The 17,815-nt window shown below is 42.1% G+C and overlaps 1 protein-coding gene across 7 annotated transcripts in view; it reads left to right on the forward strand.

The window, feature by feature from the left end:
• ST7 (suppression of tumorigenicity 7) overlaps positions 1-17,815 on the forward strand; it is a 248,877-nt gene that overhangs the window by 160,120 nt on the left and 70,942 nt on the right. For all 7 annotated transcript variants that reach the window (XM_081038669.1, XM_081038663.1, XM_081038665.1 and 4 more), the window contains 2 exons: positions 1,048-1,202; positions 3,403-3,500. In XM_081038669.1, the coding sequence (XP_080894795.1) occupies positions 1,048-1,202; positions 3,403-3,500 (253 nt within the window). The remainder of the gene's footprint in view (positions 1-1,047; positions 1,203-3,402; positions 3,501-17,815) is intronic.

Genomic DNA, 17,815 nt, shown 5'->3' on the forward strand with positions numbered 1-17,815 from the left:
TTCGTTTTACTTCTGTTTATTTTCTCTCTTGTGGTCTGATGGAGATTCTGTTAAGTAGGGAAGTGACCACAGAGAAGCAGTGGAGAAGAAGGAAAGCAAAGGGGTCCCTGCAGCTGAGGACCTCTGTGGTTGGCTCCGGCCTCAGCGTTTCCCTAGTACATTCCCTTTCTTGGGCAGTTGGCTTGTTCTCATAGGGTGTGGAAGGTTTAAATTTCCAAGAGCTCCCCCTGTTCGTTAGCGAACGGTTTGTCCTTTCTTGCTCCCTGCCTTAAAGGGTTGTTGAAAGGATTAAATGAGACGATATATGTTAAGTGCCTGGTACAGTGCTTAATATACACAAAGCAACAGGTGGAGCTGTTATTGTCGAAGGCATGAGGTATAACTCTTGTTTGCTGCTGAGGCCGAGTACAATGGGGAGCTCTTCAGAAATAACACTGCCCATGGGTTCTCCAGTGTGCTTCTCAGACATAGAAAACCTGTGCTCACTGTAACGAGAAGCACTGCTTTCTCCAATGAGTAATTTCCTTGATTTACTGAATCTGTGTTTGAGAATAGAGACTATGTTTAGTAACAGAAGGAAACGTGTGTCTAGTCCCCGCACCTATGAGTGTCGGGGGAGCTATTTACTGCCGCTGTCACCACTGCCGTCGGTAGTTGACATGTACTGAGCATGTTCCACCTGCTGGTGACTGTACTGCGCACTTTCCATGCATCAGCTTACTTAACCTGACAACAACGCTGCCACGAGCGGCCATGCTGTTCTCCGGCAGGGAGGCAGAGTAAGACCTTCCCGCGGTGGCGCACTGGGAAGGGGCAGAGTCCACGTGTGAGCCATGCTCCTAACACCATGCATCCTCCCTCTCGGGCTGAAATACGGACATTTCTTTTATACCATTATTTGTGTCAACAACTACACCAGGGGTGCATGAACCAGGTGGCCACTCTGCATGTTTTGACGTTAACTCCTCGCCCTTCTGCATGCACTCCCACGGCTGCTACAATGTTCTTGAATTTGGAACTGATGGCGGCTCTTATCTGAACGGACAGGTGTGCAACTGCTTATATTCTCTTGGCTGAAGAGGAAGCGACAACCATTGCCGAAGCAGAGAAGCTGTTTAAGCAGGCCCTGAAGGCTGGGGACGGCTGTTACCGGCGTTCCCAGCAGCTACAGCATCACGGATCCCAGTACGAAGCCCAACACAGTAAGGTTTCCTCCAGCCGACATGCGGGATCAGAACTGAAACATGATTAATACGAGCAAATTTTCAGGCCAGCTCAAAATACCATTCTCCTAGATGGGAATAAATCCTGATTGTGCTTTTGTGTTTACTCATTTTTTCCTTCCCATAAGAGCACTGTACATAATGAGCTTATAGCTGTGTTACTCTTCACATTGACACTCAGATTCTCTTTCTGCCCATAGAGTCCTAATTCCAGAAATAAATGGTAATAACCTTTAGTGGTAACCTTCTTTCTCCCCAGAAGTCTTATATATTTCTGTTTATCATTTGCTCCTCTGCTCCCTGAATTTTAAGTCCTAATTGAGAAACAGGACTTAAATTAGTTTAATATTATCAATCAGTGTTAATATTATCTTATGGGTCTTCTACAGCTTAGGTTGAAATAGGACAATTAAAACTGTAACAGTTATTGGTGATTGTCTCAGTATTTAGCTCTTATTTAGGAAACTTTGGTATTGGCTTCCAGAGCAAAAGAGCCATACATTCCTAATTATTTATCTTTTTTACATCAAAAATAATGATTTATTTAATTTCTTTTATTTAATATCACTCTTTAAAATGAGACCTTTCACTTCAGTACACTAAGCTGAGAGAGTCAGTGATATTTTGGGGGAATGGTATAAAAACAACAAAATCTTTTCTGGAATTCCCCCAACCCCCTGACTTCTCGGTTTGTTGGTTAAGCAGAAATTTAGTGATCCTCATGAGAGGGAGTGTTTTCATCATCCAACCTAACTTTGGGTTATTTCCTCAAGGTGGAATTTCTCTCACTTCATTTCTTGCTCCTGCCACTTTGGAGAGTAGGGAGTGTATATATTTGAGATGATAAAATTATATTTTAGTGTTAAACTTGGATTTGGTGCAGAAACTGAGTGCATTAGTCCCTATGACTGAAGTGCAGCTGAGTCTGCTTTATGGCCTGTGTATACATGAGCGGGTCCGTACAACCCATTAATACACAGGTTTTTATTTTTATTCTGCATTGAGTCTGTGATGATCAAATCTCTAATCACCATCTGTATCTTGCTTTAAAAAATATGTATAGCAATGAACTTTGAAGACGTATTAGTAAATGTCTACTTTGTAAACTAAATAAGGATTAATATATAAAATTACGTAACCTGTTATATAACTTAAAAATTTTTCTTTATTTCTTTTCTCTTATAAATTAAATTCTTTCAACCTATTGCCTAGATCTACCCCCAAAATATAATCACATCTTTAAAATAATTTGTAGGTACTTGGCAGATATTCAGCACACATCTTGTTCTCATTGTTTAAAACTTGAAATGTTAGGACTTTAGTCTTAACATCTTTTAATAGCTACATATTATACATGTACTTAATCTATAACAGGTGTGTCATATTTTTCTCGAACATGGTAATTTTATTGAGGATTAAGCACATGCATGTTCTCACTGGCCTGGGAACATACCCAAAAAGACATATAATTACATAAAAGATTAAGATACGAAGTTGTTAATGTACTTTTTAAGGGCCATTTTGGTGACTATTATTATAACTATTTAGCTTGTCAGTGCTTTCTCTAACACTAGGGTAGTTTTTCATTTTGTTGCATACTCTATTGTCATGTCTGGAATGTGTTATATTGCCATGTAAAATCGACTGCTTTGGGGACCTGGAGATGATTATGTCACTAGTGTTAGAGAAAGAATAATATAAAACAGAAGTTCAAGATGAGGCTTCTCTAGACTTAATCTCAGAAGGAAAAAAAAGGTTCATCAGGACGCAGCCTGACACTGGCCTCCGGCGCCCTCGCCGAAAGCGTGCGCACCGGAAGCACGTGGCATTCCCGCTCCTAAACCCGTGCAGCGCGGGTACGTTCGTTTTCCCAGCTCTGTGTGCAGATGACCGTATTTATCAAACATTCACCACCCTAACTCACAAGCATGGGTTGGATGATGGGTCCCAGGAGTTGACCTCTGCAAGTCTCAGCACGTTGACGTTGCCCTCGTGCATTCGCCCCGCCAGTGAAGCCGGCAGTGCGGCTGGCGGGGGAGGAGAAGCCGGGAGCAGGTTTCATCCTCTCCGAGGTTTTCCTTGGTGGGCGTGGCACATGGGCCCCTGTATTTCTCCTTGCTGCTCAGCTGGAAGCTCTTGTTTTGTTTTTAATTTTGGTGTTTTATATCACCCTTTTCAGGACGAGACACCAATGTCTTGGTATACATCAAAAGAAGGCTAGCAATGTGTGCCAGAAGACTCGGGAGGACGAGGGAAGCAGTGAAAATGATGAGAGATGTGAGTGAATTTGTTTGGGATCAGTGGCCGCACCAGACTTAGGGAGGGAGGGGCCCCCTGAATGGCCGTAGCAGGGCGTACCGGTGAGGTGTGCGGCTCCCATGGGCACTGCAGCCATTCCACGTGGGGTTCAGCTCTAGCGCCCAACTTACTGCATGAGTGATCTTGACAAGTTAAACTTTCCTGTGCCCTGTTTCCTCATCTCTAGAATGACAGTAACAATTACAATACAATAATAATCATAGCTACCACTTAGGACTGTTGCAAAGATTGAATGAGATAATACATGCGAAGCTTTTAATAGAATGACTAGCATATTAAAGGAATCTCAGTAGATATCCTTATTATTAAACCTCAGGACTGTAGCCAGAAGCCAAGAATGGGATCAGCCATCTTAGCTAACTGATGGTTTTTTGTGTTTAGTTGTTAAGAAGAATTGAATAAACTATGGGTCAAATTGCTGCCCTCAAATTTAATAATATTCTGATCTGATCTTATTGTAGTCATTTCAAGCATTTTCCTAGGTTCCTGAATTAGGATATTTTATTAGTAGTAGGCAACATAGGAAGAGAGGAAGTAGTTTTAAAGTGAAAGAAAACCAAGGAAGGTTGTTATTAGTATGTAATTTTAAATGAAAACAGTGGTTTTAAGGGAAACCCACTGAGAAACTTTTACTTCCACATTTATTTTTTTAGATAAATACTTTTCATAAAGAAATTGACATTAATGTCAACTATATTTATAAGTCATTTTCTTTTAAAAAAACAATTTCAGAAAACCTTTGTCAACATTTCATCCTTCTGCTATCTTCCTGGCTTAAGGAGAGGAGGTAACTGCCCATTATAAAAATGGGAGAGCCCAGGGACAACATAAAGCAGCATCTTGCCCACCTCGGAGCTTTGGGTTTGAGAACAGGACTGTGTAAACCTGGTGAGTCCTTTCTCACTTTGTCTCCAGAAGGTCAGTTCCTCGTGTGAATTCCTAGCCAGTCTGTGGAGAGGCAGGGACCTGCACCACAGGCCACTTGCTTAGTTCTGCAAGTTGTGGCACAGTGTTCAGCCCCAGGCGAGATCCATGCTTGGGTTCTGGCTACTCCATTGCACAGCAGTGGTGCCCCCAGACCCGAGGACAGGAGCAAGAGGAGGAAGACCCCGAAGTAATTTTATTTGACTGAGGGTGAGCGATGCTCCTTCAAGCACAGCCCCGGAGGAGGGCTCTCAGGAGTAGATTCTTTTGGTTGAAGGAAGAATTTAAAGAATGTTTGCGATAAAGTATATGAGCTACTTTTAAGAAAAGGAGATTTCTGCAGCGACATGAACTTGCCCTCAAGCTTTTTAACTTGCAGAAATTGTGTCCCTTGACAGACCAAAGGAATTACCCATCCCTTTGGCTCTGAAAAAGCTGAGAATGTTAGGAAGGACAGGGTATGTCTGTCTTCACCTGGCCCAGCGGCACCCAGCCTTTTGCAAGGTGTTTTATGTTCATTGCCTCTTCTTATCCTTAGTTAGCCGGGGACACGTGTGCGTGGAGGAGCAGATTTTGGTGATTTACTTTATTATGTATATTTTCCAATTTCACAGGAAAAATGAACTCGGATACCTTTAATTCCAGTGTTTTTTCTACCAGTCTCCTTCTGATAATCATCATTTTCAGTAGATACATATAAAATTTCACACTATTAAAAACAATACATCTTTACTATGGTTTGGTGTTTGTTTCACATTATTTTATATGGAGAATTCCACTTCTTGACCTAGTCCGAATGTAGGTCTTGGAGGAAGTCTGGGAGGCAGTGGAATACATGCTGGGCAGGAGTTAGAAAAGCTGGACGTGAATTAGCTCTGTCACCCAGGGCAGCTCGCTTTCCATTCATGGGCTTTGCATTCGTCCTCCATTAACTGGGGTAACGATTCTTACCTGAAAGATTAATTGAGGGAGAATGAAATGCGATAATGTGATCAGACCTGGCATGTGGGAGACAAGCTTACATTCCTCTTCCTTATTTTTTCTGCAAGGCCTTCATGTGTTTGTTTGCCCGTCCTCTGGTGGTGGTTTTGGGATACTCCTGATTACCTTCTCTTAAACGAATCAGTCAGTCAAGCAATCTGTTTTCTCTACACAGAACACACATATTTCTGTGTGTGTGTGTCTGTATCTATATGTATGTGCTTTGGGCTACTTTTCTAAAAGAAATACCATAGTACTAGAATACCAATACATATTGCTTTTTGACCGAGTTTATGGAGCGTCCAGTAGACATGGGCCATGCCGTTGTGCCAGTCCCGGGAAGGACACTGTCAGACATGGGGGAGATGTGCTCTTTCCCTCAGAAACTCCTGGTACCCAGGAGAATGGGAGGTGGAGAAGCCTCTCTGTGTCTCTGGTACGATTGCAGCTGGTCTCCAGCTTGCAGGATGCCTGACTCCTCCCAGGTCACGGGCCAGCCGTAAACGGGGACTTCACGAGGGGTTGCTGCTCTGACAACATGCTCATAAACCGCCTTGCTGGGAAGCTTCCTCTGATAAAGGAGCACACTGGATTCCGGGCAGCCTGCTGATAAAGGTTTTGGGCAGGCAGCTCTGCTTTCTCATTAGGACACAACCCAACCGTCCTCTCCCCCTGTGCGCTGCTTGGAATTTTCCCAAAGTAGATTTTAAAGTGGAAATAGAAATGCTGGAGTCAGAAAGCCTTCCATATGGAGAGTCGACTCTCTAAAATATTTCTCTGGAAACCCCTTAAGTTAGGGAAAATGGTTACTTGGTGAGATATCCCAAAAGAGAATGAATGAAAGGAAATTCCGGGAAGTCCAGCTGTAGATGATTATGGGTCTAATAAAGTATTGATACTGTAAGTGAAATATTGATGAGGTAAGGACACATAGGTTCCTTGATGTCAAGATTTCATGGCTTCTCATTTTTTAAAGCAACACATTAATTATTTTGAAGTCCCAGGATATTTCCCAAAACAGTCACTTCAATTAGCTTCCTTTTGCAATCAAGAACGTGGAAGCAACTTGCTGCAGGAATGTTTTGGCAGTGGGGAGGGTTACGAGAGCATGGTAGCTTTTGAGCTTCACTGTAAGGTGTTATTTATAATTCAAAATGAAAAGGGGTGCATTTTCTGCTTTCTTAAATTTAAAGAAAAGTCTTTTTACTTGTTCTCATGGTGGGTAATTTTTGTGCCTTTTAACATTTGCTATATCACACAGTTTCTTTTTTCTTTTCAACTTTTACCATTTAACTAGACTCACGCTTTTCCTCTGTCTTTCCCTGGTCCTATGTGAGTCGCTTTGAAGTAGACTCCTAAGGCCGACTGTTTGCTTTGGCCTGTAGCTGTACCCCGTCAGAGCTGGCGTAGATGACTATGGGGGGGATTGTCTGCCTGCAGGAAAGACCCCGAGCTCCTCCTGACGCAGGCCATTTGGGCAAGGGTTTCTCTCTCCTGGCAGTGTTGACGTTTGGGGCCACATCCTTCTTGTGTGTGGGGGGCCATCCTTGCATGGAAGGATGTTTAGCAGGCGTCCTGGCCTCTACTCTCTAGATGCCAGGAGCAGTCTGCCCCCTTGGCACTCCCCAGTGTGAGAACCAAAAATGTCTTCAGACAGTGCTAAGTGTCCCCTTGTGGGCAAACTTCTTCCCTATCACAAGCTACGGGTGGAGAGAATACTGAAAAACTGGATCTGCTCAAGGCAGACATCGGGTTTTATTCACTCTACTTGTTAGTGGTGTGAGCTCCCCCTACCGTGGAAGCGGGCCTCTCAGCACCCCTGGAATTGGTCAGTTTCCACTAGAATCTTGCCCTGGATGGCAAGGGGAGCTTTATGGGGCTCCCTGGAGGGGTGCCCGGCTCTGAAGAATGTATGAATGACAAGGTTTGCTGCGATCCTGTTGGAGGGGCGGGAACGAGAGGAGGCCGGCGGCCCTGAGGTGGGGCCGTGGTCTTCTTTGTTTTCTGTAAATGTTTCTAGGACATTGTCTGCCTCTTCCCTGAAATCTACAGCGTCTTTGAAAGTTGAAGATAAGCTCTCAGACTTTATGATCTTTCTGCTTCACCACCTTTCTGTAGTTTTCTGCCGACCTCGGAGACATTCCTCTCTTTATGGTTTTACTCTCTGCAATACTACCTCTTTCAACATCCTGACACAGACCGTCACAACCTTTTAGAAACATTTTATTGACTTGATTTTAGGAAGCCATGTTCTCTGAGTTCTAAAGTCTCATAGTCTTCCTGGCTAGATTCTCCTCATCTCCCTGACTCCCAAAATTTGAAGCATGCCCCCCACCCCCACCCATAAGTCCCAAACCTTCTTTTCTAACTCCAGCTGTACTTGGGATAACTCCATTCAGACTCCATCTAAATGCTAATTAACATTTCTAGAATGTTACTGTGTTGTAGGCTTTATTTTAAGTGCTTTGGAAATATGAACTCTTTTCATTCTATAACACCAACCCTGGACATCGGTCTTGTTCAAAGTTATATGGCTAATGAGTATTTCTGAGAGGGTGGTCTGCCAACCTTCTCCATCAGAAGTGCAGGGGGCTGGTTGGGTACCTCCCTCTATGGACTTCATGGATAGTAAATACTCAGTTAGTGTTGCTTTCTTACCATTACTATCCAAGACCTATTGTTAAGGGAAAAGGAAAGGTGAAAATATTAGGTATAGTTTTATTGCATTTTTTTCAATTAAAAATAGATGCTAATATCCACTGGTGGTTCTCAATATTTTTGGTCTCAGAACCCCTTTAAAATGACTAAGGATCCCAAAACATTTGTTTGTGTGTGTTAAAAAACTGATAGTTACTATTTTAGAAACTAAAGCAGAATATTAAAAGTATGTATTTATTCATTTCAGAATAACAATTATAAATACATTACATGTTAACACAAATAACATTTTTATGAAAAATAACTTTTTCAAAGAGAAGAATTTGTGAGAAGAGTGACATTAGTATCCAGCTGAATAGGAGACAGTTGTCTTATATCTCCTTCTGCATTTCATCTGTTGTGCTATCGGCCAAACTGTGGCCTGTGAGAATGCCCCAGGTATGCTCGTGACACAGTGAGAGTGACAAAGCCAAAAAACAGATGATGAAAATAATTTAGACCTAAGAACCTCCTAAAACTTGTCAGGAACTACCTGATCGTACTTTGAGAACCACAAGAAAAGCATAAGAAAAAGCCTTGAAACATAGAGGAAATTATTACGGCATTTTCAGCATCGTCTCTAATTGAGACCTAGAAGATTTTCAGTTTTTGTCATAAGTTACATAATGAATATTACTAGGTGTCAGACACTTTGCCAGGAAGTTTACAAACCATCTCATTTAATTCATGGACACCATGGGTGTCCTATTAAATTATAGAAATAATTCATACTGATTGTAACAAGTCACAGGAAGGAAGTTATATCCCCTCCACTTCTACCATGGCATCCACCGAGGTAAGCAACACTGTGGTTCAGTGTCAACCTCTCCACCCCTTTTTCTGTGCTTCTATACAAATACATTCCTTCTCATGTAAGGACTGTGAGCAGTTTGATTTGTATCGTATACAAATTCCTAGAGAAGTAAGCTTTCAGGGGAATTCTCAATATCTGAGCATCTTCTGTGGCAGTCCCCTCACTAAATAAAACATACAAGTGTGGAGATAATACAGTTCCATCTCTCCTGATCTCTTTTTTTTCACAATTATTTTATTCCTATTTTTATCTCAAACCACTTACTCATGTGATCCCTTCATTAAGGAGAAATTAGGACTAAATGAACAGAAAGACACAGGTTTTTGGAGCTGAATTTTCAAAGCATGCAAAAGGGTAACTGAAGTTCACCAGGTCTTGAGCTTCCTGAGTGCTGGTACGATACTTATTTTCTTTGGGTGTCCCCTCCCATCATACCATACAGTACCTCGTAGACAGACACAAGCAATACAGCATTTGACTTGCAGGCTTAAAATTCCCCGCCACCTTGGATGCCCAGTTTCTTGTTGATTTTGACATTTCTTTGTTACTGGTTTAATTATGCTGATTTTCTACCTTCCTTAGAAGTAGCACTATTTATTTTTAAACTACTGTAAAATAAAATGGGTTCTATTTAGAAAAATTATTGTAAGTGTTCATTGTACATCTCTTTTAGGTCATAAGAGATATTCTAGGGTGTGGCCTTTGGGAATTAGTTTCACAATGTTGATAGTAATCTGATGCCCTTGAAATCACCTGTGAAGAGGAGCGCTGCTAATGAAAACACCCTCTAGAAAATATATACCTCGGGACTCATCAGGCCTTTGGAGCTTTAAGGACTGTTGTTTGCATTTCTGCCTACTTATGTTCATGAATGAAAAAAAAAATCTTCATGAAATCAGTGATTTGTGAAAGAGAACTATTATACCCTTCCCAAATTGTTTTTAAAATTCGTTTTAGGGAATAGTCTGCAAAGAAATTCTGTTCTTATTGCACAGGTAAAAAGCTATTTTTATTTTGTTTGTTCATTTATTTTGTTCTTTAGATTCCACATGAAAGTGAAATTGTGTAGTATTTGTCTTTCTCTGACTTTTTTCACTTAGCACAACACCCTCTATTGTACGTCCATCCATGTTGTGACAAATGGTAAGATTTCATTCTTTTTTATGGCCGAGTAATATTCCATTGTGTATACGTATCACCTCTTCTTTATCCAATCATCTATTGATGGGCACTTATGCTGCTTCCATATCGTGGCTATTGTAAATAGTGCTGCAATGAACATAGGAGTGTGCATATCTTTTCGAATTAATGTCTTGGGTTTCTTCGGGTAAATCCCCAGTAGTGGGATTGCTGAGTCATAAGGTACAAAATAAATGAACAAACAAAACAGAAACAGACTCTTAGATACAAAGAATAAACTGATGGTTGCCAGATGGGGCGGGGGTCTGAGGCTGAATAAAAAAGGCCACGGGATTAAGAAGTACAAGTTGGTAGTTACACAGTAGTCACAGGTATATAAAGTACAGCATAGGGAATATACTCAATAATATTACAATAATATTGTAATAAATATGCATGGTGCCAGGTGGCTTCTAGACTAATTGGGGGAATCACTTCATAAATTAAATAAAGGTCTTAGCACCGTGCTGTACACCTGAAACTAATATAAAATAATATTGATTGTCAACTATAATTGAAAGAGACAAAAAGAAAAAAGACATTTTTAGAAGGAAAATTCTAAATGAATATTTTGGGGGTTAATTTCTATTCCCTTTAATCTTTTTCCTTATTTTTAAATTCTCTAATTTTGTTCCTTTCTTCTCTCTGCCTTTCCATTCTACGGGTCACGTTATTTCCCTTTTATATAGCATACATCTTTTCCTCCTAAAATTATCATGAATTATGGATAACTTGGTTAATGAATTGATTTAGAAGATGTTAGGCTTGATTATTGAAGGAAGTAAAGTATCTATTGGCAACAAAATCAAGTGATAAAAGTAATATAAAAATATACAAAGAGCACTTATGAATTAATAACAAACAAACACAAAATAGAAAAAAATAAGCAAAAGACTAAAACAAATACTTCACGAAAGGGGAAACTCAAATTGTCATTAAAAATATGTAAGGATCTCAAGCTTATGAGTAAGGAGGGAAATTCAAAGTAAAACCACATTGAAATATTTTTACATACCCGCCAGACTGATAAAAATGGTCTGACCATTTCAAATGTAGAAAATGCTGTGGAACAGTGGAAACTCTTATACATTGAGAACAGAGCATAAATTATATAAGCACTTTGAAGAAGTTTGGCATCACCTACTAAGGCTGAACATGTACGTACCCTATGATTCTTCAGTTCTATTCCCAGTTACATAGCCGAGACTAGAAACTCTGGCACTTGGAAACATGTACATGGATGTTTACAGTGGCTTTGGTCGTAATAAAAAACCTGGAAGCAAAAAAAAGAAAGAAAAGAGAAAGAAAGAAAGAAAGAGAGACAGAGGGAGGGAGGGACGGGGAGGGAGGAAGGAAGGAAGGAAGGAAGGAAGAAAAAGAAAAGAAAGCAAAAAGGAAAGTATTATAGGGGCGTGGGGACGGGGAGAACAATATCTTAATACTTCAGTCAGCGGAGTATCACTTGGACACAGTTATTATTTTCAAGCTCTTCAGATAACCAGATGTGCCATGAACTAAAGACAAAGTACCCAGTGAATTATGTTAATTCCTAGTAAGTGTTGCTGAAGTAATTGTTGGCGTGTTTCTAGATTTTGTATTTGCTGTACTTACAAACCAAAAAAAAAAAAAAGGAAACCTTGAAAGCAAATGCTATAAATAATAACTCACTGATCTTCAAAGTTAGACTTTATATGAACACTTACTTTCCTTTTTATCATAATTTGCTTTTCTGGATTTGCCTGATATGTTAAGATGTCTTATTTAGCAAGTTATTGGTAATTAGTGATTTATGTAGAAAGGAAAAGTGTTTCATTAGTGAGAGCAAATAATAGACTAATTAATTATTGATTTACCTTGTTGCATAAATAATGATAAAGCATGGTTTTATCAGTTTATGCTCTGTATTCGTTATATAAAGTAAAGAGCAGGTGGTAAAAATTCCGAGATGTGGATGAGAGTTTTAGCTAGAAACAGAGTTATTTGACTTACCAGCAGGCCCCGTCATTTGCACGGAAGTCTTACTTGGTGTGATAAATACGTAGCTGGTCCCCTGAACTGCCCCTGGGATTTTCCATACTCGTAATGGTGAGCAGTGTCCACCGCTGGGGTGTACGGCTGGTCTCTGAGCAGCTTCAGACCGGTGCCTGTCACCTGGAGACTGCTCTGCTTCCCTGGTGGCTTCTGCTTCTCAGTTGTGTCTCTGAGCAGACATTCGCTTGCTTTCCCGCTGTTCTGCGTTCACCTTTCTAAGACCTCCCCTCTTCCCCCCCCCCCCGGCTTTATTCAGGGGCGCCAGTCAGGCCGGCTGTTTGTCTGGTTTCACAGCATCTCTCTTCGTTTTCACCCCACAGCCCTTACTGTGGTCTTGCCAGACCCACATTGCACTAAACCATCCAGTCATTCATCCACTTGTTCATTCGGTGAAAACGTGTGGTCCGTGGCAGCCCCTGTCCTAGGCGGTCGGGATAGTCATGAACAGGACAATGGCTATGCATTTTACATTCCAACAGGGAGAGGAGACGAACAGGAATGCATACGACAAACATGTATATTAGATACAATATAAACATGCAGGTCACATGTATATTACATGTTATAAACGTGTACATTACATGTTTATATTACACGTGTATGTTACATGTTACAAACATGTATATTACATGCATAAACATTACATACGATAAACATAGTATATTAGAAATTGATAAGTGCTGTGGGAAAATGTTACAGTAGAGCAAGAAAAAGGATTGGCAAAGCCAGCTGGCAGAGAGTGAGGACGCCATGGAAGTCACAGTTTTAATAGGATGAGCAGGTGTGTGTGACAGAGAAGGTGACATCTTACCAAAGACTGAAGGAGGTGTGGAAGTTAGTCCTGTGACACACCCTCAAAGGCAGACGTATGTGTGCCTGCCTGGTGTCCCCAGGTAACAGCAGAGTGATCCCAGGGCAGGGTGGGGAGGGTGTTTCAATTTACGAGCTGCAGCAAGGCCTTCAGCTTATTCTCTGGGTGAAATGGGGAAGCTTGCAAGGTTTTGAGCAGAGGACTGCTACCACTAGTCTTAATTTTTACAGGCTGCTGAAGGAGCGCTATACACAGACACATATGCTCTTACACACGCGTGCTCACACTGTCGTGCTGAGTCATATTATTCTCTTATTTTTATTGCCCTTTCACTTTTGAAATGATCTCATTTATTTATTTGTTTACTTATATATTGTGTGTGTCCCGCCTCCACTGGAAATTGACGAAAGGAACTTCATCTTGTTTTCTGGCACATGGTGTCTACTCAGCTTAAGTGTTACTGAATGCATGAATACATGGATGGGTGCCTGGGTGGGGGGTAGACAGGACCACAGCTTACCCCATACCCACCACATGCAAAACTAAGAGGACCTGATTGAGAACTTATGACCTCCCCCAACATTAACAGCTATTTTCCACCCTGAACAAATCTTCAGTTTCTTTAGCAGGCTCTTTCCTGATTAAATATATAGTGAAAATAATATGATTTTATTTTCATTAAACTCTGGGGAATGACAAGCGCTGCTCAGCCCAACTGCTCCTTGGGCAGGTGTTTAGTGCCGCGTAGTCACCACCTGACAGCCACTGCTGTCCTCCGGGCCTGCCGCCCCCCGGGGCCCTAGAGCAGCTGCAGCCTCCTGGGCTGTGCTTTAATCAAGTCCCATTCGCAGTCTGTCCTGGAGAAATCTGTTTAAATCTCTGGTTCAGACTGCCAGCCGTTCCTCCCACCCCCTTTGCTGTTTTCATCACGGTATATATTTGTCTCCTTTTGTACCATTTCCTGTCATTTCAATAGGTTTTGTGGGAGGCAGCGGAGGTAGACGTGTCTGTCCAGTCTTCTGTCTTGAGTTGTAAGTCCTGTGCTGCGTTCTCTTACTTCAGTGATGGGGAGGCATAAGGGCTTGTCAGTAGGCTTGGAGTTTATATGTTAATAAATAACTCGTGTTCTCATACAGCCCAAATTACAGGCAGGGGAGTTTATTTAGACCTGTCACTAAAGAGTAAGAGTTAATTTTGTGCTGCTGCAACTGAGCACATGTCGCTTTCCGAAAGAGAGGAACGTCTCCTTATAGTTTCTTTTTTCAACCTTGCCTTCTACCCTTCAGTAATGGAGAGACGCTCAGGCCCAGATGCTCTCTGTTGAATTTAATGGATCCCAGTGAAACAACCTCAAGTGGATCCTACGTCCCATTTGAGAGACTTAAGAGGTAGAATTGAGAGAAGTCGGAGGCTGATTAGATAAGTGGTTGTTTTTTGTTTTGTTTTTTTCGTTTTTTCCTTTCAGATGTTGGGTTACTGTGTCAGAGAGAGCAAGCAAGAGAAGTCACAGGTGACTTCTGGATTTCTCGCTTGGGAAACTGGAGAGACAATGGTGTCATTACGGGGATTGAGATTGTAGTATAACTAGCTGGGTTACTTTTTGTGGATGGGGATACCCAGGAGGAATATTTCTAGTTTAGATATGCTGCTTTTGCAGTACTTATGGGCCATCTAAATGGAAATATCTGGTAGGTGGTAGGATATACAGACCTTAAACCCAGCAGAGACACCTGGGCTGGCAGAATTTCTGAGCATGATCAGCATGGAAGGTCATTAAAACTATGAGCAAGGATGAGCTCATCCAGGGCAGAATGAATAAATAAAAGAATGAATAAAAATGCAGTGCATTTGGAAGTTGATCAAAGGAAACTTGAAGTAACGAAAGAAGTAGGAAGAAAATTGAGGAGAATGTTATGTTATGAAAACCATAGTAAGAAAAGACAATGAATATGAGATATAAACAATTCTTAGTGCAGTACTTGTCAGACAGTTAGTATTCGGTAAATATGTATTATGGGGAGATTATTTGTTACATTTTACTCCAAAGAGGTGATCGGTAATTTGACTAAAGCAAGATCAGTGGGGAATAAAGGCTGTAAAATAGATTGCATTGCATTGCTTCCTGAATGGGAGGTGATGTGTCTCCAGGACACAACTCTTTCGATAAGCTTGTATATGAGAGGATAGAGAGAGGTGATGGTACCTAGAAAGAATTAGGTAAGCAGGAGAAGACCTGAGATGTCCAAATGTTGATGGTAAAAGACTGAGAAGAAAGGGAGAATTCGGACATATCTACAAAAGAGAAGGTCTCACTGATAGAAGGAGGCCCTGAGAAGTGCATAGTGATAGTTCCACAGCACAGGAGGGGCAGGTTGACTAAAGGAGGGATTCCATGTGTGGCTGAAGGGATACAAAGATGTGTTAAGACGTATGGGGGTTGTGGTGGAGAGGTAGGGCTGAAGAATTGAAGGGGGTCCTGCCTCCTGACTTGTTTTCTGCTGAGAGCTCACTGGGGGAACTTGGGTGAGGAGTGTGAAGGAAGTGGTGGAGTGGGTGAGAGAAGTCACTGACTGGCAGTTTCCTGGGCAGTATTAGCCCAGCAGCAGTTGGAGACTATTATATTGTCGTCGTTTCTCTCAACCTCACAGTTGTGTTCTTTGGCCTAAATGTTGGGGCAGAATTGATAGACATCTGGGTTAATCCAAGGTCAGGAGTTGGGTGAGTGACATCAAAAGACAAGGCAGTCAGGAACATGGGCTGTAATGGAAGCTGGAAGTCCTGGGCTCTAGATCGGAGAGGGGAGGGGGAAGGAAGGGATGGAGGGAGGATGGATTCATTCTTTTCTATAAACAAGTGTCTACTGAGTGTGTACAAGGTGCCTGACTGAGTTCTGGGCTCTAAGTACATAGTGAACAACCAGACAGATGACAGTTATGACTGTGATGGGATGGTTATGACCTGGACAGGGCACGTAGACGGCAAGTTACAGATGGGTAAGTGTTCGGAAGGAGCTACTAACGGTGCTGTGATAGAGGGTGACAGGCGGGCTCATTTAGGGGCCGCTCTGAGAGGGTGTCCCGGAGGAGCTAACACTGTTGCTGGGGCCTGAGGCTGAGGGAGAGGCGGGGTCCTCTCAGAGGAAGAGCTCATGCAGACACCTTGAGGCTGCAGAGTTTGGTAAGCAAAGGGAACGTCAGAATGAGATGAATTGAAAAAGGCAGGCGGAGCTGTGTCATTCAGGACTCTGCCGGAAATAGTAAGGAGGGTACATTTCATTGTAAGTGCAATGGGAAGCCATGAAAGACAAGAACAGAAGCAAGGAGCCCAGGTAAACAGTTACCAGTCCAGGCAAGAGCTGGTGAGGGTGTGGAATCGGGCTTGGCAGTGGAGAAGTAGATGGAGTTGAGGTATATTTGGACGTAGAGTCAACAGGATGTGACTATTATAAATTCTGTTGGGTCTACCTTTAAAATATATTTAGAATCCTACTGCCTCATACTGTGTCCACAGCCAACCTCTTGGTCTAAACCATCATTATCTCCCACTTGGATGATAATAACCTTCCAACAGGACTTCCCACTTCCACTCGTCCCCTTGCATGTAGTCTCCACAGAGCAGCTAGACTGAGCCATTTAGAACATAAGTGAAACCTTGTCGTTCTTTGGCTTCAGACCATCTCCCTCCGAATTTAAACTCTAAGAGTGGCCTCAAGGCTCTGTATTATTGAGCCCTCGTGTCTGCTATGTGTTCCCTGTGCTCCAGCCACACTGGTCTTGCTGTTCGATGAACCTGCCAGACTCACAGCCACCTCAGGACCTTTGCACTGGCTGGACCCCTGCCCCAAAATCTCCTCCTCCAGACATTTGTGACAGTTCCTCAGCCACTGTGCTTCCTGCTCAGATGTTGTGTTCACAATCCCGCCTTTCCTGACTGCTCTATTTTCTGTCACGTCTTCCCGCCATGCCAGCAGCCCCTCACCTCTTTCCCTGCTTTTTTATTCCCCTTAGAACCAGTCACCACCTGACAGTCTGTATTTCCCTGTCTGCTTATTTGTTCTCTCCCTGTACTAGAATGTCACTTTCAGGCAGGAAAGGATTTTGTGTTATCTGTTTACTACTTTATCTCAGTAGAACAGTGCCCGGCACATGGGAGCTTCTCAATAGCCAATTGAAAAATGGATTGCTGAATGGATTAGATGTGAAAAAAAAGAAATTGTGCAGTCACGGAAACCTAGGAGACCACAGGTTTTTAGCCTGAGCAGCTTGGTGATGTCATACCATTTATGGAGAGGAGGATGACGAGCAAAGGAACAGGTTTTGGGCTGAAGCAGGGTTCTGTTTTGCAATGTCCGGTTTCAGATGTTTAGCTTCCCTCAAGGTGGAGATTTCATGAAGACACTTGGATGTGTGTCAGGAATTCAGGGGTGAGGAGTTTGGGAGCTATCGGTGTATATGGAGGATTTAAAGCCATAGTATTGAGTGAGACGGTGAGGTCATGTATGAGGTGTGATCAACAAATACAGTGAATGTTTAGATTTTAAAAAAATGTGTTACAGTAAAAGACACATTGCCGTTAATCCCCTTCAAAATACCCCCCTCAGCTTGAACACACTTATCCCATTGTTCTGGCCACTTTCTGAAGCAGTTCTGGAAGTCCTCTTCCGTGAATGTCTTTAGTGGCACTTTAGTGGCACTGTCATGGCTGCCTCGATGTCCTGAATTAGTTTTACTTTAGGGAAGAGCCAGACGTCACATAGGCCAGATCCAGTGAATAAGGTGGATGAGGACACACCGTAATGTTTTTATGTGACACAAATTGCCGTACCAGAAGTGATGT

Source organism: Rhinolophus hipposideros, assembly GCF_964194185.1.
Source record: "Rhinolophus hipposideros genome assembly, chromosome: 25".
In the NCBI taxonomy this organism is placed as follows: Eukaryota; Metazoa; Chordata; class Mammalia; order Chiroptera; family Rhinolophidae; genus Rhinolophus; species Rhinolophus hipposideros.